At 39.4% G+C, this 23,715-nt stretch overlaps 2 protein-coding genes and 1 pseudogene across 2 annotated transcripts; all 3 read left to right on the forward strand.

Moving 5' to 3' along the window:
- LOC104748289 lies at positions 1,955–3,019 on the forward strand (annotated as a pseudogene).
- LOC104748290 (F-box protein ETP1-like) lies at positions 9,336–10,406 on the forward strand. The gene is made up of 3 exons (XM_019236695.1): positions 9,336–9,486; positions 9,531–10,021; positions 10,104–10,406. Exons 1-3 carry the CDS (start codon positions 9,336–9,338, stop codon positions 10,404–10,406), a joined length of 945 nt encoding a protein of 314 aa, XP_019092240.1.
- Positions 21,002–22,224, forward strand: LOC104748292 (F-box protein ETP1-like). The gene has a single exon (XM_010469957.2). The coding sequence runs from the start codon at positions 21,007–21,009 to the stop codon at positions 22,222–22,224; it is 1,218 nt and encodes a 405-aa protein (XP_010468259.1). The 5' UTR covers positions 21,002–21,006.

Consider the following 23,715-nt stretch of genomic DNA (forward strand, 5'->3'; position numbering starts at 1 on the left):
ATTTATATTGTTTATTGTTGTATATGGTTATTCTGAACCAACAATAAGTGTGTACGGATTAAAAACCATGTAACAATAAATGTGTACAAAACAATCATATACATATATTTAAAACAATAAAATAAAATGCATATCAAATTATTAAAAATATAGATTTTTATGTATCTGAATTTTTTTAAAAAAACTAATTTATATTAGAATGTATTTTAGGTTTAGATATAGGCCTGAGATTATTATCCGGTATTCGTGGATATTCATATTCGTATCCGAATCCGCTCCAAGAAAATGGATATCTGGACAAACGGATACGTATACGGATAGTGAATTAGCGGATAAAACGGATACGGATACAGATCGTGCTAAATTTTAAAACGAATAACGGATATCCGTTTTTCCTAGATATCCTGTATTATATACGGATACCGATACATATAATACTAAATTTTAAGCGGATACTTGTTTTTTATGGATATCCGGTATTTTTGTCCAAAATACGTGATATTTTATACAAATACACTGTATTTGAGTCTAAAATACGTATTATTTTTAAAAAATATTTTTTTATGAATATCCGTGCATATTCGCGGATAATCGAATATTTAACGGATATCCAGATAACGGATTTCTGAAATTTTCGGATACAAATATGGATAACAAATTACAGATAAAACGGATACGGTTATAGATAGAGATATCTAAAAAAAACCGGATATTCGCTCCATTTACATGCCTATATAGGAGGTGTAACAGTAAAATAGAAAAAAAAATAAAAAAAAATATATAGATGAAATAAGAAAAGAGAGAAAAACAAAAAAAAATTTGATGCTGACCCGACGTTCCCCTCCATCTCTCAGTCAACCACCCACTTTCCTCTCTCTCACTTCTACGTTCCCCTCTACCTCTCAGTCACCCATCCACTTTCCTTTCTCTCACTCAGCCACCTTCTTTTCTCCTTCGTTTTCTCACTATATCTAAGACAGACAGAGTTAAATGACTGCTTCTCTAATTGGGAACTAGGTACCAACCCGCAGAAAATCGCGGGCTGAGCTTTTTCTGATGAAAATTTGTAATCGTTTATTTAGTTATTATATTATTTATAATGGTTTATGACTAAAAATTTGATTTGCTTATATTAATATTTTTGGATTTTAAAAGTGTTTATTGAAAACATGTCAATAAAACATTTGCTGTAATGAATAAAATTGTTTAAACCTTTGTCAATTAAACGCAATTCTAGTTATGAAGTAAGTAAAAATATATAACTGACATGTAAAAAGAGCACTAAATATAGGTAGTGAAGGTTTTGAATAAACTCTTTAAAAATAATGATTTTTTTTCCTGTGTCTTCCTTTTCTTGTCTGTAATAAGCACCTTCAAGCATTGAATATATTTAAATCGCAACTTAATTTTATTTTTCTAAAAACTGTGGCTAAAAAGTAATATAACTTTTAAAAATAGATAAGATACTATATCTATATCTTTTGTCTTTTATTTATTAATTTTTACAATCTAATCCGTTAAACAGAACTGTTATATATTTTATTCGATTAGATTTTTGATAAAAAAATTTAACCCGTGTTGGAAAAGTTTTTTGATAAAATTTGAGGTTATATAGATTTTATTCGATTAGATTTTTAAAATCTTAGCTGTTAGTTTTTTTAAGTATGAATTAGTTTTGATTCTAATAGTTTTTATTTTATTTTTCTACAATTTATTTTATTTTATGTGTCCCCAATTTTCGTTTTTAATTAATTATATTTATTTATTTAATTAATTAATCTTAATCAAGTTTTTCTAATGGCAATTGAGTGTAATTTTTTACACATTTTAAGGTTAGTTTCATATTTGTACTTCTCAATTAATATAGTAGGATAGTAAACATACTAAAATTCAAACAAACCCTTAAAAGAAAGAGCAAAAACCTAGATTTTTTACAGCAGCTAAGACTAGATCAATGGCGAGACCGGTGGAGCTTCCTAACGATTTGGTAGATGATATACTCTGTCGCGTTCCGGCCACATCCCTGAAACGGTTACGAGTTACTTGCAAAAGATGGAACCGTTTGTTCAAAGAAGATAGGAAATTCGCGAGTGAGCACCGGGATAAAGCCGCAAAGGAGTTTCTATTTCTCATCATGACAGGGAAGCAGACGATTTGTCCATTGAGCATTATCAATCTTCCCCCACATGAAGATGATGCTCCTCCTCTTCCATATGTAGAGGTAAAAAGAGAGCTTAGCCTACCAGATTCCTTTAACAAGTCACTTGAGACCCAAGTCTTTCACTGCGACGGCTTATTGTTATGCGTCCGCGATTTCCCCATCAGCACCACCACATGTCATTATGAAATAGTGGTTTGGAACCCGTTTACTGGTCAAACCAGGTGGATCGAAGCCAGCAATCGTTGGAAGCCATTCATCAGATTTGTTCTCGGGTACAACAACAACAAGTCCTCCTGCAGTCAAAGAAGCTACAAAATTTTGTGCTTTGGTCTTGCTGGCAAAGATACAGAAATCTACGACCTTAGCTCCTCTGATTCGTGGAGGAGGATTCCTGATGATGGTGGTCTCACTCCACCAGGCTGGGGCGGTACGTTCCATGAAGACCCCGTGTCTTTGAAGGGAAATACTTACTGTTTTGCTCTGGAGGAATCAAAACCGCAACATGGCTTGTCATTGCTCAAATTTGATTTCTCTACTGAGAAATCATCTCTGTTTGTGCCTCTTCCCTATCAGCGTCCAAGGTGGGAAATTTTGAAACTTTCTGCTGTTAGGGACGAGAAACTTTCCGTGTTTTAACAGCCCGATTTTACATACAAGACTGAGATATGGGTGACAAGTAAGATTGATGATGACTCCACCAAAGCGGTGTCCTGGAACAAGGTCTTAACATTGGATTTGAGCCCTCATCTTCAACTTACTGATCTGGTAACGTTTGTGCTTGACGAGGATAAGAAAGTCGCCGTGTGTTGTGAGAGATGGATGGATTACGACGACAGCCTCTACAGTCTGCATCGATAAGATATACATTCTCGGCAAGGATAATCAAGTCAGTGAATTTGGTTTTGATCCGACTACATATCCGAGACCTCGGCCAGTTCCTCTTAATTACGTTCCAAGTTTGGTCCAAATCGAGCTACCTGCTGGAGACTAAAAACAACCTCTACAAGATGTGGTCTTGTAGTGTTTCTTGCTTGCCTTAAAACACGGTTTTATTTAAGTACTATGGTCTAAACATGTCTCGTACAGCATATGTCTAACAAATAAGTGTTATGTCTTACACGAATCTACAAACAAAATAGAGACTTTTAAAAATGTTTGCAAAGTGATTTGATACAAAAGGCGGTCAGCTTCTAATGATGGAAATTATTTTACCTCTCAAGTCCATACAAATACATAAACGAGTGTTTCTAAGAATCTACAATGTTTATATATTCATGATACAGTTTTATGTTGCAGAGTCACACGTGCGGAGCAACACGTGCGAATGCAAGTGGGAGTCTTCAAATAACACGTGGACGGCTGGATGCGGGAGGCCGTTAGAATCTTTTCTAGAAGCATAAAGAGCACTTGTTAGCTCATCTTCTCTTTTTCATATCGTCATAGATCTTTTGTGAAACTTTCTCTTAAAAACTTGTTTCTGTAATCGCTGGGTTTCTCTCAACTCGAGAGCCGGTGAGGATTCCTCCGTGTTTTCATGAACATCGAGAGTTTCCGGTGTCAATTAAGCGTATTATTCAGTTTCGCGATTGATTTGTGAGTTTATTGTATTAAAGGTATCAGAGCAAGCACGATTCTTGGAAATGGGAGTGGAAACTCGTTCTCAGGTGATCGAAGTTCGAAACCAAGGAGTTGCGCCGGTAGATCCGTTGGAGTCGCGGATGACGCGCTTGGAGGATTTGGTGATGGAGCAAAACGAGCAAATGAAGAAGCATATGGCAGAACAGAATCAACAGATGAGGACGCATATGGCGGAGATGTTCGAAGCTCTTAGTCGTACTACCGCTAATCGTGGCAAGGAAGTTCAGAGAGAAGCTGATCGTGAAGAAGAGAAGTATAATCGTAGTGAGAACAGTAATAGAAGCCGACGAACTGAACCAGAATTTTCTCTGTCGCAGGAGGTTCGATCGAATCATTTGGATCCCCCAAAGGTTATCAGATCTGATCCAGTGAGATCTGACGCTCACTATCACTATGGTAACTTGACTCGTTTGGAAAAAATTGATTTTCCTAGATTCAATGGTAATCAGATTAAGGAGTGGTTGTTTAAGGTTGAAGAATTTTTTGGAGTTGATTACACACCTAGGGAGATGCGAGTAAAGATGGCTGCAATTCATTTTGATGGACATGTTGCAACTTGGCATTATTCGTTTCTGCAGTCTGGTGTTGGGTTAGAAGTGCTTTATGATTGGGATGGTTATGTGAAGTTGTTGAAGGAAAGATTTGAAGATGAATGCGATGATCCCATGGCTGAACTGAAGCAGTTACAGGAAACAGATGGAATCATTGATTACCATCAGAAATTTGATCTTATTAAGACAAGAGTGAATCTATCTGAAGAATATTTGGTGAGTCTTTATTTGGCAGGGTTGCGATTAGATACTCAAATGCATGTGAGAATGTTTCAACCACAAACTGTGAGGCATTGTTTGCTTTTGGGAAGGCTATATGAGAAGGCACACCCTAAGAAGCAAGTACCACAAGCTTGGCAGTCAACTAAGGGAAGTAATGTGGCCAAGGGAGATCCTCAAGGAGTTCGTACTGTTGCCAAGGTGAATGAGGGTGCACCAAAGAAATTTTTGTCTAAGGAAGAGATGAGTGACAGGAGGTCAAAGGGTCTTTGTTATTGGTGTGATGAGAAGTTTACGCCTGAGCATTACCAACAACATAAGAAAACACAGTTATACAGTATGGAAGTGGAAGATGCAGATGAGACAGAAGTTTGGGAAGACTGTGAACAGGATGACAAGCTTATGCCAAGAGTTTCGATTAATGCGGTCTCGGGTATATCAGATTACAAGACTATGTGGGTGAAAGGGTTATATGGGAATAAGCCAATATACGTGTTGTTAGACTCTGGATCTACGCACAATTTTGTTGATCCAAAGGTTGCGGCTAAGCTGGGGTGCAAGGTGAGGGCTTCTAAGCTGACAAAAGTAGCTGTGGCCGATGGAAGGAAGTTGGGAGTTCGGGGAAAGGTAGAAGGATTCCAATGGAGGTTCAGGACAACATTTTTTAAGTCTGATGTGATGTTGATTCCCCTTCAAGGTTGTGACATGGTATTAGGAGTACAATGGCTGGAAACTTTAGGTCCTATCACCTGGGAATTTAAGCTGTTAGAGATGAGCTTTATGTGGAAAAACAAGAGGGTGATGTTGTATGGAATACAGAATGGTTCTGTACGTGATGTGAAAGCTAAGAAGTTGAAGAAGATGGAGGATGATGAGGTGCAAGTGTCAATGATTTGCGTATCTAAAGTATTGACTGAGAAGAGTACTATGGTCGCTTCATTGAATGCTATATAAGTGGTAAGACAATTACAAGTCCGGTGATTGAAGAGTTAGTAGAAGTTTTTCCGGATGTGTTTGAGGAGCCAAAAGCTTTACCCCCGTTCCGGAAGAATCATGATCACAAAATACAGTTAGTGGAGGGAGCTAACCCTTTGATTCAGAGGCCGTACAAATATGCAATTCATCAGAAAAATGAAATTGACAAGATTGTTGAAGATATGCTCTCAGGGGGTACGATACAACCAAGTTCTAGTCCATTTGCATCACCTGTGGTTCTTGTGAAGAAGAAGGATGGCACTTGGAGGTTATGCGTGGATTACAGAGAACTGAATGGTGTAACAGTTAAGGATCGGTTTCCAATTCCATTGATTGAAGACTTACTTGATGAGCTGGGTGGTTCTAAGGTTTTTTCGAAGATTGATTTACGCGCAGGGTATCATCAAGTGAGAATGCGAGTAGAAGACATTCCTAAAACAGCTTTCAAGACACATGGTGGGCATTATGAATATTTGGTGATGCCGTTTGGTTTAACTAACGCACCAGCCACCTTTCAAAGCTTAATGAATTCGGTGTTTAAGGAGTTTTTGAGGAAATTTGTCTTAGTATTCTTTGATGATATACTCATCTATAGCAAGAACATTACTGAGCATGTGGAGCATCTTCGTATGGTGTTTGAGGCAATGCGAAAAGAGAGCTTATTTGCGAAAATGAGTAAGTGTGACTTTGCTGAAGACAGAATTGAATACTTGGGGCATTTTATTAGTGGTGAAGGGGTTGCTACGGATCCAGCGAAGATCAAAGCAGTGGCGGAGTGGCCGAAACCCAATACTCTTAAACAGTTGCGTGGTTTTTTAGGTTTGGCTGGCTACTATCGAAGGTTTGTGAAGAATTTCGGTATAATCGCAAGACCATTACATGCTTTAACTAAGACTGATGCATTTGTGTGGAATGATGAGGCTCAGGAAGCTTATGAGGGTCTAAAACGAGCTCTGTGCCAGACACCAGTGTTGTGTTACCATTGTTTGATAAGCTTTTCGTGGTAGAGACTGACGCGTGTGGTCATGGTATTGGTGCACTGTTAATGCAGGAGGGACATCCGATATCTTACATAAGTAGACAACTTAAGGGAAAGCAGTTGCACCTGTCTATTTACGAAAAGGAGTTGCTCGCAGTAATTTTCGCAGTACAGAAGTGGCGACACTATCTGTTACCAGCTCACTTTGTTATTAAAACTTATCAGAGGAGTTTGAAGTATTTGTTGGAGCAGAGATTAAACACTCCAATTCAACAGCAGCGGTTACCCAAGCTCCTTGAATTCGATTATGAGATACAATACAAGCAGGGTAAGGAGAATCTGGTTGCTGATGCCCTGTCTCGTGTGGAGGGTTCGGAGGTTTTGCACATGGCTATGACTGTAGTGGAGTGCGATTTGATGAAGGAGATTCAGGCTGCTTATGAAGAAGATGGAGAATTGAAGGAGATAATTAAGCTGCTTGAAGAGAAACCCAATGGTAAGAAGCACTATTCATGGATGCAGAACATGTTACGCAGGAAAAGCAAAGTGGTGGTTCCCAATAATACTAAGATTCGTGAAATGATTTTGCAATGGCTTCATTGTTCTGGTGTAGGGGAACATTCTGGTCGTGAGGTCACTTATCAGAGGGTGTGTGGGGTGTTTTATTGGAAGGGTATGATCACTGATATTCACGCGTACATTCGAAGTTGTCAGGTGTGTCAACGCGGTAAAACTGACAATGCTGCATCACCTGGCCTATTACAACCCTTGCCAATTCCTGAAGCAGTGTGGAGTGATGTTTCGATGGATTTTATTGAGGGTCTTCCCATGTCCGCCAATAAGTCTGTTATTATGGTGGTGGTCGATAGACTCAGTAAGGCTGCCCACTTCATTGCTCTATCTCACCCATATAGCGCTTTGACAGTGGCTCAGGCTTACCTTGATAATGTTTTTAAGCATCATGGTTGTCCTACTTCGATAGTGGGTGATCGAGACTCGGTGTTTACCAGTGATTTCAAGAAGGAATTTTTCACATTGCAAGGAGTGGAGTTGAGGATGTCTACAGCGTATCACCCACAAAGTGATGGTCAGACGGAGGTGGTTAACCGCTGTTTGGAGGCATATCTGCGTTGTATGTGTCATGCTTAACCACACATGTGGTGTAAGTGGCTCGCGTTAGCAGAGTACTGGTATAATACTAATTACCATACTTCGACTCGCATGACACCATATGAAGCAGTCTATGGTCAGGTTCCTCCGGTGCATCTTCCTTATTTACCCGGAGAATCTAAGGTAGCCGTGGTGGCCAGATCCTTACAGGAGAGGGAGAATATGTTAAAACTCTTGAAGTTTCATCTCATGCGAGCTCAGCATCGAATGAAACAGCTGGCTGACAGACGTCGTTCTGAGAGAGACTTTGATGTTGGTGATTTTGTTTACTTGAAGCTACAGCCATATCGCCAGAATTCTGTGGTTTTGAGGTCGAATCAAAAGCTTGCCCCAAAGTACTATGGTCCTTACAAGATTATTGATCGTTGTGGTGAAGCGGCTTATAAGTTGGATCTACCTGAGGGGACTAAGATACACCCTGTCTTTCATGTTTTGCAATTAAAGGAGTTGGTTGGTAATGTGCCTACTGCTACAAGCCTTCCTACTATATTGCCTGATGTGTTTGAGAAAGAACCGGAACTGATCTTGGAGAGGAAGATGGTTAACAGACATGGGCGTGCGGTTACTAAGGTTCTTGTGAAGTGGGTTAATGAGCCTGTGGAGGTAGCGAAATGGGAATTTCTGTTCGACTTGCGCAAGAAGTTTCCTGAGTTTGAGGTTTGAAGACCCTTGTGGACAAGGCTCTGCAAAGGAGGGAGATTTGATACATTTTTATGTTGCAGAGTCACACGTGCGGAGCAACACGTGCGAATGCAAGTGGGAGTCTTCAAATAACACGTGGACGGCTGGATGCGGGAGGCTGTTAGAATCTTTTTTAGAAGCATAAAGAGCACTTGTTAGCTCATCTTCTCTTTTTCATATCGTCATAGATCTTTTGTGAAACTTTCTCTTAAAAACTTGTTTCTGTAATCGCTGGGTTTCTCTCAACTCGAGAGCCGGTGAGGATTCCTCCGTGTTTTCATGAACATCGAGAGTTTCCGGTGTCAATTAAGCGTATTATTCAGTTTCGCGATTGATTTGTGAGTTTATTGTATTAATTCACCCCTCGCTCAAAAAGCAGAGTACTTTGAGGTAAGAGAATGCACTAAATAATGTGAAGGGATAACATATGTAAAGAGAGATTAGAGTAAATTGATTTCCATAAGCTTGTCTTTCAAATGGTCTCTCTAGCTGAAGATCTCCTGCCACATCATGAAGAAAGAGAGATACTTTATGTGGCGATTGCTTCCATTTCAAATACTAATCCTAACCAAGATAAGCAATATACATATATAAAGTTTCAAACAAAAGAACACCGCCACCAGTCACTACTTGAACTGACCTGACTCTGTACTTCATGTGATGAGCTGCATCACTATGTGAAGGCCCTATATATGTTATCCCAATCGGAAAAAAGAAGAAGAAGAAGAAGCCATTCTGAGAATTATTATGGCGGTATGGTTTAATTGGTTCAGACAGACCTCTCGATTCAATTGTTGAACCGACATTAAACCAACAATTCGAAACATAAATAAAATCAGATTTCCATTCTCAACATAAATTAACATTTTAGTTGCTCCTATCCAATTATATATGTTGATTGTTGGCAAAGAAAGAGGAAAGGTAAAAAGCAAAACCCTAACTTAATTTGAGACTGAGATCGATGGCGAGACCGGTGGAGCTTCTTAACGATTTGGTAGATGAGATACTCTGTCGCGTTCCGGCCACATCCTTGAAACGGTTACAAGCTACTTGCAAAAGATGGAACCGTTTGTTCACTGAAGATAGGAGATTCGCGAAAGAGCACCAGAGAAGCAGAGGATTTGTCCGTTGAGCATAATCAATCTTCCCCATGGAGATGATGTTCCTCCTCTTCCATCTGTAGAGGTAAAAAGAGAGCTTAGCCTACCACATCCGTGTTCTAACAATTCACGTCAGTTCGATATAACAGAAGTCTTTCACTGCAACGGCTTATTGATATGCGTCAACGATGATAACATCCCATATGAAATAGTGGTTTGGAACCCGTTTACTGGTCAAACCAGGTGGATCGAAGCCAACAATCGTTGGAAGAATACCAACACATTTGTTCTCGGGTACTACAAGAACAACAACAACAACAAGTCCTCCTGGAGTCAAAGAAGCTACAAAATTTTGTGCTTTAATTATCGTGGCGAAGATACAGAGATCTACGACCTAAACTCCTCTGATTCGTGGAGGAGGATTCCTGATGGTGATCTCACTCCACCAGGCTGGGATGGTATGTTCTCTGAAGACATCGTGCCTTTGAAGGGAAATACTTACTTTTTAGCTAAGGAGGAATCAAAACCGCATCTTGGCTGGTCATTGGTCAAATTTGATTTCTTAACTGAGAAATCATCTCTGTTTGAGTGGGTATAACATTTTGAGTCTTTCTGCTGTTAGAGACTAGAAATTTTCCGTGTTTTTACAGCCCGATGATACATCCAAGGCTGAGATATGGGTGACAAGTAAGATTGATGATGACTCCACCAAAGTGGTGTCCTGGAACAAGGTCTTAGCATTCGATTTGAGCCCTCATCTTCGAATTACTGATCTGGTAACGTTTGTGCTTGACGAGGATAAGAAAGTCGTCGTGTGTTGTGAGAGATGGATGGGTGACTGCATCGACAAGATATTCATTCTCGGCGAGGATAATCAAGTCAGTGAATTTGGTTTCGATCCGCTGGTTAAATATCAGACAGGACCTCTCTAGTTTAGCAAGAAAGAATTAAGAACACAAGAATGTTTATAAGGATGACTCTCTTATATTAGCTTAAAGAAACTAACTCAAAACTTTAAGCTTTCTCTCACAATCTCTCTATCTTAATCTCTCAAGCTCATAGGTTTACCACAACTTTGGTAACTCTATATTTATAGAGATTAGAGATAATTCCTAATACAAATTATAATTGTGTTTAGATAACTCCTAAACTTCAGCTAATCCTAATCCTTTAGGGAAACCATTACTCGGTAGGATTAGGATAGACTTTGACTTAATCTCTCTTCTTCTTCAAGCTTATCCCAACAATCTCCCCTCTAAGCTTGAAATCTTTCCTTGACATGCTGAGAACTCCAATATGATTCCTCATCTCCTTGAATCTGTTCTTATCAAGTGCTTTGGTCAAAATGTCAGCTTTCTGTTCAACTCCTGGGACATGTAACACTTCAACCTGTCCATTTTCAACACATTCCCATATAAAGTGATAACGCCGGTGAATGTGTTTACTGCGACCGTGGAAGACAGGATTCTTAGTAAGTGCAATAGCAGATTTGTTGTCGACTTGTATTAACACCCTTTCACAAGTGGTTCCAACGATTTCAGCAAAGAGTTCTTGAAGCCAAATAGCCTGCTTAGCAGCCTCTGTTGCCGCCATGAATTCAGCTTCGCATGAGGACAAGGCCACCACTTGTTGTTTTTGCGAACACCAAGTGATAGGACAATCGTTGAAATAAAAAACATGACCGGCTGTGCTTCTTCCATGATCAACATCCACTCCATGGCTACTGTCACTATATCCGACTAAACCAGTTTGATCTCCTTTCTTGAAATGAAGTACGAAATCGAGTGTTCCACGAAGATATCTCAGAACTTGTTTCAATGCAGCTCCATGTGATTCTCTAGGCTCCAACAGATAACGACTCAGAATCCCTACAGCATATGAAAGATCAGGCCGAGTGTGAAGTAAATACCTTAAGCAACCAATATTCTTTCGATACACTCGTTCATCAATTCGTCGAGGATCCTCTGTTTTAGAAAGAACTAAACCAGTCTCCATTGGTATAAGAACAGAGTTACACTCGTTCATTCCTGCCTCTGTCAAGATCTTCTTCGCATATCTCTCTTGTTTTAGCCAAATCCCATCAGCTCCTTGGAAAACTTCGATTCCCAGATAGTAAGTGAGTTTTCCCAAGTCACTCATCTCAAATCTTCCACCCATCTCTTTCTTGAAGTCAAGTATCAGCCCAAGACTCGAACCAGTGACAAGTAGATCGTCCACGTAGACTGCTACGATGAGAAGTTGATCATTGTATCGTTTTCTATACAGAGATGGCTCTTTGGTACACCTTTCAAAGTTTAAGTCCCCAAGAATGTTGTTTAGCTTGATGTTCCAAGCACGAGGTGCTTGTTTAAGCCCGTAGAGCGCCTTGTGCAATTTGTAGACCTTCTCTTCACAGTTCTTAACAACAAATCCCTCTGGCTGTCGAACATAAACATCCTCTCTTAAATCACCATGAAGAAAGGCTGTCTTCACATCTAAGTGGTGAATCTCTCACCCTCTTGAAGCAGCTAAGGAGATAATGAAACGAATTGTTTCAATTCTAGCAACAGGAGCAAAAACCTCGTCGAAATCTATCCCATGCCTCTGCACATATCCTTTTGCGACAAGCCTCGCTTTATATTTGTTAATGCTGTTGTCCACATTACGTTTCAGTTTAAAAACCCACTTCAAACCAATAGGCTTGACTCCAAATGGTAAATCAACTAGACTCCAAGTCTTATTCTTTGTTATCGAACTAATTTCTTCTTCGCAAGCATCTCTCCACACCTTTAACTCGCTTGCTTCTCTGAAATTACACGGTTCTCCATTAGTCACCAACAGAAGATTCTCTCCTTCAATGTTTGCTAACAACACATAGTCATTCAGGTAACTAGGTCTCTTCACTTGTCTTGCTGATTGTCGTAAAACCAGTGGCTGCTGCAGCTGTTGGTCCGTAACAGGGTTCTGCGACAACACAGAGGACTCATGTGTCTGTTCTTGTTCTTCTGCAGTTTCGGTCTCAGATTCTGTAGCTTCATCATCTCCAAGAACATCACCATTATTTTCTCCATTTTCTTCATTCTCCTCTGTTTCGTTTATAGTGTCTGCAGTTTCTCTCACCCATTATTACCAAACTCACCAAAACTGAGAGTAAACGAGCCTGATTCTGCAGATTCTTCTTGAGACTTATTCCACTTCCAGCTTCGATTCTCTTCAAACACAACATCCCTACTGACTGTGATTTTCCGGTATGTCGGATCAAGAAGTCGATATGCCTTGGAGCCTGGTTCTGTTCCAAGGTACACAAGCATTTTCGATCTGTCATCGAGCTTCTTGAGATGTGTATTCTCTATCTTAGCATAGGCAACACAGCCAAATACTCTAAGATGCTCTACATTCGGTTTCCTCTTCTTAAAACATTCGTATGGCGTCTGAAACACCAAACTTCGTGTTCCAACCCTGTTGATGATGTAGGTCGGATGCCTTACCGCTTCTCCCCATAGGTAATTGGGCATGTTCATATGCTTCAACAGACTCCTAGTCATCTCGAGCAGTGTCCTATTCCGCCTCTCGACTACACCGTTTTGTTGCGGTGTATACGGTGCGGTGAAGTGCTTGTTGATGCCTTCTTTCTCACAAAAACTCAGAAACTCTTGAGACATGAACTCACCTCCCCTGTCTGTTCTAAATGTTTTAATCATAGCTCCAGACTCTTGTTCCATTACTGCTTTAAATGCTTTGAATTTTCCGAATGCCTCACTCTTCTCTTTTAAAAGAAAAGACCACATATACCGAGAATGATCATCAATCAAGACGAAAATGTACCTCTTGTGTGCAGGTGTAGATGGTGAGATTGGACCACAAAGATCTCCATGGACAAGCTCAAGAACCTGTGTTGCTCGATAAGATGTTGCTCTTGGAAAGACTGTTCTTGTTTATTTACCAAGCAAACATGATTCGCATATCTCCTTCTCTTTTGCCAAATTCGAAATTCCAAACACTAGTTTCTTTTCTGCCATGGTATTGATGGTTTCAAGACTCACGTGTCCTAGGCATTCATGCCACATATTCGAATCATTAGAAGCCACAAGTTGCAGGTACTTAGTATTGTCTACTTCCAATACTACTTTGTAGAGTCTGTTCCTCGACCTTAATGTCTTTAACAACAAGTTTCCTACTCGATCATACAAGGTGAGACAACCTCCTTTCATCCTGACCTCACAACCGGCTTCAGTAGCTTGTCCTAAGCTAATGATGTTGCTTTTTGAGGTTTGGTATGTAATAGACATCCTGCAACACCTTACGCTCTCCAATTTTAGTAATAAACACGATCGAACCTTTACCTTTTATGTCAATATGTGAGTCATCGCCAAAACAAACTCTCCCTGTGACCATAGTGTCAGTTCTGCTGAACCATGCTTGATTTCCAGTGATATGGTTACTGGCACCATTGTCCAGATACCAAGTATTGTCTGAGCAATCTTCATACTTCTTTAACTGCATATTTTTCTCATTGAGAAATACCACCTCATGCATCATAAGAGACTCTGCTTCTTGTGTGTTATCCTCATCTTCCTTCTTCAAAGTTTCTTGTGCTTTGATTAATTTGAGGAGACGATCAGGGCAGTTAGATGCATAATGTCCAACCTTGTCACACCTATAACAAGTAATTCTCGACTTGTCTCTTGGTTGGAAACCAGAACGTCCTCGACCTCTGCCTCTCCAACGGTAAGAACCTCTTCCTCCTCTACCTCCCTCATAGTTGAATTCATAGGATTGTGAATCCGAATTTGCATACATGAGCTTACTCTGATTATCTTGTGAATCTTCTTCCTCTGCGATCCGTTCTTCGTAAGTCTTTAATCTCCCAACAATGTCTTCAAACGTTGTTGTCTTCAGATCAAGGACCTGCTCAAGTGCTGCAATGATGTGTATGTATTTCTTTCTCGGTAAACTTTTCAAGAATTTCTTCACAATTTTAGTTTCTTCAATGGTTTCTCCCAATGATGCAGATTTTGTGGAGATCTCTGAGAGTTTACCGACAAAGTTGTCAATAGTATCTGTCTCTTTCATCTTCATCCTGTCGAATTCAGCCATGAGAGTCTGCAGTTTTGCTTCCTTTACTCGATCAGCTCCAAGATTTCTTGCTTTGATCGAGTCCCATACCCCTTTAGCAGTAACCTGATCACCAACTTGCAGAATCATCGACTCTGGTATGGACTGGAATAAGAGAGCTCTTGCAAGGTCATTCTTCTCCGTTTCTGTTGTTCCAGGATCGATTGCTTCCCAAACTTTGTGAACACGCAGAGCAACATTCATCCTCATAGCCCAAACCGTATAGTTGATAGGAGTTAGCATCAGACATTTTATCGATGAAGGTACGTTCTCTTTTGGTTTGATGCTAGTCTCGGTTATCTCACTCATGTTTCAAATAACGAACCTGGAGGCTCTGATACCAAATCTAGTTTAGCAAGAAAGAATTAAGAACACAAGAATGTTTATAAGAATGACTCTCTTATATTAGCTTAAAGTAACTAACTCAAAACTTTAAGCTTTCTCTCACAATCTCTCTATCTTAATCTCTCAAGCTCATAGGTTTACCACAACTTTGGCAACTCTATATTTATAGAGATTAGAGATAATTCCTAATACAAATTATAATTGTGTTTAGATAACTCCTAAACTTCATCTAATCATAATCCTTTAGGGAAACCATTACTCGGTAGGATTAGGATAGACTTTAACTTAATCTCTCTTCTTCTTCAAGCTTATCCCAACAACCTCAGCCAGTTATTCTTGATTACGTTCCAAGTTTTGTCCAAATCGAGCTACCTGCTGGAGGCAAAAGAAAACGAGGTGACTAAAAACAACCCCAGCCAGATGTGTGGTTTTGTAGTGTTCCTTCCTTGCATTTAAATCAAAACATGTCTAAAGAAAGAAGTGTTATGTCTAAAATTTCAAGCATTTCTATAATTCAATGACAAAAGTGTCTCTCATGTACAAAGCTCCCTGCTCCGAGTCCTTCTTTTTCACCTAAGTAACTACAAGTTGTACAACAACTAGAAGTCATCATTACCCATTCTCAAAAACACAACCCACCATCTATTTAAAATCACAGCTGAGAGCCGCCTGACTGAGCTTGCGTTTTTTGGGTGGGGCATCCAAAGTTGAAACATATCAGAAGATGTTTACTCATTATCAGAAGATGTTTACTAAGGCTAAGAAGAGGCAATAACTACGGAGTGGTAAATTCGAAGGTGATGACGATGAAGAAGAAAATAGAAGAGAAACATAGTAACGCGGGTCTTGATGTTGATGTTTTAGCTGCGCTTGGAAAAAACCTCAATTGTTCCTTATGTACTAACAAGGATCAGTCTTTTGACTAGAAGTTTGAAAAGTCAAACGAAGCTTTGAGACTTAGCTGCAAATTGGGGTATCAGGTAAGCTGTTATTTGAGCCAAACTCCATTGCACGCAACATCTTTCTCACTTTCTCTTATATATAAAAATGTACCAGAAAAGGTGAAATGTAATGCTTTTCTTTACACTGAAATTGCTTTATTGATATCTAATATCCTAGAGAGTTAAGCTATCTCTAAGATTTTCTGCAGTTGTCACTGAGTTACTGACATTAGCTGAAATTAAGTTGAACTTTTTTTTCTATCACAGTAAGGAAATCAGCGTATACATCCAAAAGTTTTTTGTTAGCACTTAGTGTAAATTGCATAGCTTACTCCCTTGCTGGTGAATGAGATATAGCGCAGATGATGCACTATGCACTGTGTTTATATCTTTGAAATGTGCCTTCCTAAACTATCTGAAGTTATCATTTCTAGAAAGTGGAATAAGTTTTGCACTTGAGAGGTTCAAGCTAAAGATTCCCTAAAACTCTTAGTATCAGGGAGTCAATGTTTCCAAAAGGGTTAACGTAACTAAGAAAGTTAGCATTGATATGTCTATGGCAAATGGTGGTAGCATCAATGCATAATATTTAGCACAATGAGTATGGCAATGGTGAAATCATCTGAACTGTCATGCAGAATTTAAATGCCAGATCTGTAGCCAAGTGATGCATGGCTCTTTGCCTTGTGCTCATAACTTCTCTGTTAGGCATGCCTAGAAGGTAAAATTTGCTGAGATAACTTTAGTGAGAGAGAGAGAAGCTGAGGTGGACGCACGCTACGTGCACCAAAGAACGTCATGATGAGCTTATAATATAAGCCTTATAAACTACAAATTTGAGTTCAAAGGAGAGATGACGTGACAGTCTTGGTAGTAGTTCTTTGTTAATGGTGGTTCAACTTGTTACTCTAACTAGTTTTTAGCTAAAAAATAAAAGGCTGTAATCGAATGTAATTTAACCAATTAATAGTGGTTCAATTTTTTTCTTTTAATTTTTTTACTTTATTAACATTCCTCGTGGATCCAGAAATGGGAAATCCATGCAAGCATAACAAAAAAATCAACTCTCTTTGCAAAGTTTTTGTTGATTAAGCTTGAAGATAGCTTGAGGTGCAAGCTATCCAAATCCTACCAAGTTATGAAATATGATTATTTCTATTTAGGAGTCATCGACTAAATAATGTTAGTTTACCTATTTTGAAAAGGAAATTGTTCTAGAGATCTCTCTACATAAAGAGTTGCCAAGGTGTAGTATACATACAAGAGAGTTTGAGAGAACAAGAGAGCTTTAGGTTTTTGAGAGATTTTTGTTAAAGATTTAATAAGAAGAGAGTAATTCTTCTAGTGTTGTTCTTAAATTCTAAGTGAGTTCTTAATATAAATTCTATATTTGGTATCAGAGCTTTGATTGTAACGATACCATGGGAGAGATCACGGAGTCATCAAGCACGACATTAGCAAAAGTAAAGGAGGTAGGTTCCTCCTCTTCTTCGATCAAGTGCCCCATGCTTACCACAACCAATTACACGGTCTGGTCTATGAAGATGAGAATTCTCCTCAGGGTGCATAAGGAGCCTTGTTTACTGCCAATCTAAGTAATCTTCTTCCTTCCTCTGTTCTACCATCCTCTCAGAGTCCCTATGAAGCCTTGTTTCAACTCAAGCCTGATTATTCTGCCTTGAGAGTTTTTGGCAGTGTATGTTATCCTACACTCCGTGCCTACGGAGCAAACAAGTTCGATCCTAAATCCTTGAAGTGTGTTTTTCTAGGATACAACGATAAATACAAAGGTTATCGATCTATCTATCCTCCTACTGGACGTGTCTATACCAGTAGACATGTTCTCTTTGATGAACAAGCTTTTCCCTTTGTGGATGACTACTCTCACTTGATTCCAACAGCAACAATGCTTCTTCTCTCTGCTTGGCAGCAAAGCTTTCAGTCTCTCCCGTCTGCAGATTCTGTCTCTCCTCAAGAAGTTGTTTCGGTTATCACACCTGCAGAAACTGAACCAACCCTTCTAGAACCTGAGACTACAATTCTTGCATCTTTACCTGTTGATTCCCCGGTTCCTGAATCACCAGAAATCTCAGAGACTGACTCAAGCAATGAAGCTCCGTTATTTTCTGAGCATGACTTTCCTCCACTTGCTGATCCAGTTGTTAATGATCACGCTATGATCACTAGGGGGAAGGATGGTGTTCGAAAACCAAATCCTAAATATGCTCTTACTATCACTCATACCACTGTTAAAGAGCCTAAATTTGTTGCTGCAGCTCTGAAGCATCCAGGATGGGCATGGCCGATGGGAGAAGAATACGATTCCTTTGTTGAAACTGGAACCTTTTCTTTAGTTCCACATGAAGAAGAGATGAATGTTCTTGGTTGAAGGTGGATTTTTCGAACAAAAATCAATGCTGATGGCAGTTTGGATAAGCTTAAAGCTCGCCTAGTCGCCAAGGGATATGATCAAGAAGAAGGGGTCGATTTTCTTGAAACATATAGTCCTGTTGTCAGAACTGATCGATGCGTCTTGTTCTTCATGCTGCAACTTTCTACAAATGGCCACTTAAACAACTTGATGTGAAGAATGCCTTCCTCCATGGAGACTTAACAGAAACAGTCTACATGCAACAACCTCCTGGCTTTGTTGATGATGTCAATCCTTCTCATGTCTGGAAACTGCACAAAGCAATATACAGTCTAAAGCAAGCCCCTCGAGCATGGTTTGACAAATTTAGCATGTTTCTCCTGCAGTTTGGCTTTACATGCAACTTGAAAGATCCGTCTCTATTTGTCTATGATTACGATAATGGTCTTATCATCTTACTACTCTATGTCGATGATATGGTTCTAACTGGCAGCAATCCTGCTCTGGTTGACAAGCTTCTTCGATCACTAAGTGAAGTTTTTTGAATGAAGGACTTGGGAAAATTAAGCTATTTTCTTGGTATCCAAGCTCATCATCACTATGATGGTCTATTTCTTAATCAACACAAGTATGCAAAGGATCTTCTTATTGCTGCAGGAATGACTGATTGTGCACCTGCTCCTACACCATTACCTCTTGAACTTCAAAAGGTTAAGGGTCAAGAGGAACTATTTGATCAACCAACCTTCTTTAGAAGCCTGGCAGGTAAACTGCAATACCTCACTCTGACAAGACTAGACATTCAATTCTCTGTTAACTTGGTCTGTCAAAGGATGCACTCTCCGACTATAGCTGATTTAGTCTCCTGAAACGAGTTATACGCTACATCAAAGGTACCATCGATCATGGACTCTCGTTTACTCCAAACACTGACTCTACTCTGTGAGCATATAGTGACAGTTATTGGGGTGGTTGTCAAATCACTAGTCGGTCTACAGGTGGCTTCTGCACCTTTCTTGGCACCAATCTCATTACCTGGTCTGCTAAGCGATAACCATCAGTCTCTCGAAGCTCAACTGAAGCAGAGTATCGGTGTCTGTCTGACACTGCAGCTGAGGTCAACTGGCTCCGTGACGTCCTAGAAAACATTGGGATGCCATTAACACAGACTCCGGAAATGTACTGTGATAATTTTTTCTGTAGTTTATCTCTCAGCGAATCCTACTCTCCACAAAAAGTCCAAGCATTTTAAGACTCACTACCATTATGTTAGAGAACAGGTTGCAGAAGGTTCTCTTACCGTCTATCACATTCCCTCTGCCTACTAGCTTGCTGATATCTTCACCAAGTCTCTGCCCATACCGGTGTTTGAGGATTTGAAGTACAAACTTGGTGTGATCGTACCTCCCACACCAAGTTTGAGGGGGGATGTAAACCAGAACAACAACAAAACAGCCCTTGTTGTTTCGGTCCAGAAACGAAATGTAGCGGGCCTCGACAATGTTAAGCCCATCAAGATTTTGAGCAATGAAGCCTCCTTCAACGGTAACATAAGTGTACCATTGCCTACACCATGTGCATCAGTTCGTACAGTCAAACCGATCAGGACAGCTCATGCTACGATCCAAGTTAAGAACAAATATGCTCCTCTTGGATCATCAATCCTCTGCAGATGATGACAAGTGTCGGGAACAATCAAGACTTGTAAACCTAGTCCTTGCTATATATACTCTATGTGATGTAACAAGTTTCTTATCAAAAAAGATCATCATTTTGAGCCGCTTTTATCTTATTTACTAGGGTTCTTCACTCTAGCTTTCAGTTTATACATGCAAACTCTCAAAACTTGTAGTTACATACTTGTCTCTCAAAATCAGCTTTTCACACTTGTTAGTACAGTAAATGTTGCGTGTTTGCGTTAAGATTTGGGATTGATTTTTTTAGTATGGATTATATATATGGCAGAACCATAAGTATGCAGTTGATCCAACTTCTCTTCCTGGACGAGTTGAAATGACTCACGTCAATCTAAACGACGAAAGTTGCGCAGGTCTCTCTTTCCGGCAGTGAACGCCATGTCTCTTCAGTACCAGTGTACCACCCTGAGGCTTCTCCTGGACCTCGAGACTCGGATAACGGTATTGAAACCCATTATTTTTCAGTACGCTTGTCTTTTTTATTGTCTGGTTACAAATCATACGAACTAATTTGCGTAATCTTTGCATGTATGCAGCATTTGGAGAGTTTGTGGAGCTTATGAAAAGATTTAAACGGAGCAATTAAAAATCACGGGTAAAGTATGTTGGTTTAAGCTTGAAGGGAGTAAAAATCATAAACCTACTTGGAGTAAAAGTTCCTAGACAGATTAGGAATTGGAATTGTTTAGGAGTTATCTAATCATACATTACCAAATAAGATTAGGATTAGTAGGTTTTGGTTTTATATAAATAGGGATGCAACTAAGGTGCATAACATATGAGTTTACAAGAGAAAGATTGATAGATTGAGAGATTTGTGACCTTAGTTTTGAGTGATTTTCTAAGGATTAATAAATTTACAAGAGAGTGACGCTTTATAATTCTTTTGAGTTCTTAATCTTTCATTCTTTCTAAAAACAAGAAAGCCGTGAGTGATCAAGCGAAAGAGTTTTGTTTAGGGTTGGATTAAACTTAAGTCGAAGTTGTCAAGTTTTTTTCTTCTCCCGCGATAAAAAAGAGTCTTCAGTCTTCACATTACCAAAAGCATAACTGCTAGACTTTACAGGAGCTGAGACTGAGATCGATGGCGATACCGGAGCTTCTTAACGATTTGGTAGATGAGATACTCTGTCGCGTTCCGGCCACATCCCTGAAACGGTTACGAGCAACTTGCAAACGATGGAACCGTTTGTTCAAAGATGATAGGAGATTCGCAAGAGAGCACTTTGATAATGCCCCAAAGGAGATTCACTCTCTCATCTTGACAGAGAAGTGCCGGATTTGTCCTTTGAGCATAATCAATCTTCCCCGACATGGAGATGATGTTCCTCCTCTTCCATCTGTAGAAGTAAAAAGAGAGCTTAGCCTACCACATCCGTGTTCTAACAATTCACGTCAGTTCGATATAACAGAAGTCTTTCACTGCGACGGCTTATTGATATGCGTCAAGGAAGGCACCCGCCGTTACGGATCTCAAATAGTGGTTTGGAACCCGTTTACTGGTCAAACCAGGTGGATCGAAGCCAACAATCGTTGGAAGAATACCAACACATTTGTTCTCGGGTACTACAAGAACAACAACAACAAGTCCTCCTGCAGTCAAAGAAGCTACAAAATTTTGTGCTATAATGGTGGCGAAGATACCGAAATCTACGACCTTAACTCCTCTGATTCGTGGAGGAGGATTCCTGATGGTGATCTCACTCCACCAGGCTGGGACGGTATGATCTCTGGAGACATCGTGCCTTTGAAGGGAAATACTTACTTTATTGCTAAGGAGAAATCAAAACCGCAACTTGGCTGGTCATTGCTCAGATTTGATTTCTCTACTGAGAAATCATCTCTGTTTGTGCCTCTTCCCTATCAGTGTCCATTGTATAAAATTTTGAGTCTTTCTGTTGTTAGAGACGAGAAACTTTCCGTGTTTTTACAGCCCGATTCTACATGCAAGGCTGAGATATGGGTGACAAGTAAGATTGGTAATGACTCCACCAAAGCGGTGTCCTGGAACAAGGTCTTAGCATTCGATTTGAGCCCTCATCTTCAAATTACTGATCTAGTAAATTTTGTGCTTGACGAGGATAAGAAACTCGCCGTGTGTTGTGATAGATGGATAGAAGACTGCTACATCCACTGCATCGATAAGATATTCATTCTCGGGGAGAACAATCAAGTCAGTCAATCTGGTTGTGATCCGCTTGTTACACATCAGACAGGACCTTGGCCAGCTCCTCTTTATTACGTTCCAAGTTTGGTCCAAATCGAGCTACCTGCTGGAGGCAAAAGAAAACCAGTTGACTAAACAACCCCAGCCAGATGTGTGGTTTTGTATTGTTCCTTGCTTGCTTTAAAACACTACTACGTTTTATGATCAAAACGTATGTCTATTGAAAGAATAAGTGTCTTATGTCTAAAATTTCAAGCATTTTTATAATTCAACTAGGTTCGAACCCGCGGTACACCGCGGGTCAAATGTTTTAAAATTTTGAACTTTTGAACTTTTATATTTATTACAAAGAAAATTTGTTTTGTAATTATTTAATAACTATTTAACAAAATTATAATAAATTTTAGTTATAATTTGAGTACAATTTTTAAAGTTTATTATTTTATTTTATTTGTGGTGATACATTAAATTGTTTGGTGTGTATAATTAATAATTAATATATAGTGCAAAGTTGTGTTTCTGTATTTCATTTTGGAAGTATATTTTGGGATATTGTAGAANTTTAGTATGGATTATATATATGGCAGAACCATAAGTATGCAGTTGATCCAACTTCTCTTCCTGGACGAGTTGAAATGACTCACGTCAATCTAAACGACGAAAGTTGCGCAGGTCTCTCTTTCCGGCAGTGAACGCCATGTCTCTTCAGTACCAGTGTACCACCCTGAGGCTTCTCCTGGACCTCGAGACTCGGATAACGGTATTGAAACCCATTATTTTTCAGTACGCTTGTCTTTTTTATTGTCTGGTTACAAATCATACGAACTAATTTGCGTAATCTTTGCATGTATGCAGCATTTGGAGAGTTTGTGGAGCTTATGAAAAGATTTAAACGGAGCAATTAAAAATCACGGGTAAAGTATGTTGGTTTAAGCTTGAAGGGAGTAAAAATCATAAACCTACTTGGAGTAAAAGTTCCTAGACAGATTAGGAATTGGAATTGTTTAGGAGTTATCTAATCATACATTACCAAATAAGATTAGGATTAGTAGGTTTTGGTTTTATATAAATAGGGATGCAACTAAGGTGCATAACATATGAGTTTACAAGAGAAAGATTGATAGATTGAGAGATTTGTGACCTTAGTTTTGAGTGATTTTCTAAGGATTAATAAATTTACAAGAGAGTGACGCTTTATAATTCTTTTGAGTTCTTAATCTTTCATTCTTTCTAAAAACAAGAAAGCCGTGAGTGATCAAGCGAAAGAGTTTTGTTTAGGGTTGGATTAAACTTAAGTCGAAGTTGTCAAGTTTTTTTCTTCTCCCGCGATAAAAAAGAGTCTTCAGTCTTCACATTACCAAAAGCATAACTGCTAGACTTTACAGGAGCTGAGACTGAGATCGATGGCGATACCGGAGCTTCTTAACGATTTGGTAGATGAGATACTCTGTCGCGTTCCGGCCACATCCCTGAAACGGTTACGAGCAACTTGCAAACGATGGAACCGTTTGTTCAAAGATGATAGGAGATTCGCAAGAGAGCACTTTGATAATGCCCCAAAGGAGATTCACTCTCTCATCTTGACAGAGAAGTGCCGGATTTGTCCTTTGAGCATAATCAATCTTC

Source organism: Camelina sativa, chromosome 15 (assembly GCF_000633955.1).
Source record: "Camelina sativa cultivar DH55 chromosome 15, Cs, whole genome shotgun sequence".
Lineage (NCBI taxonomy): Eukaryota > Viridiplantae > Streptophyta > Magnoliopsida > Brassicales > Brassicaceae > Camelina > Camelina sativa.

Coding starts and splice junctions, on each gene's coding strand:
- LOC104748292 (XM_010469957.2), top strand. CDS start 21,007: ATGGCGATACCGGAGCTTCTTAACGATTTGGTAGATGAGATACTCTGT.
- LOC104748290 (XM_019236695.1), top strand. CDS start 9,336: ATGGCGAGACCGGTGGAGCTTCTTAACGATTTGGTAGATGAGATACTC. Junction 9,487..9,530: donor CGCGAAAGAGCACCAGAGAA/GCAGAGGATTTG, acceptor TTCCCCATGGAG/ATGATGTTCCTCCTCTTCCA. Junction 10,022..10,103: donor CGCATCTTGGCTGGTCATTG/GTCAAATTTGAT, acceptor GTTAGAGACTAG/AAATTTTCCGTGTTTTTACA.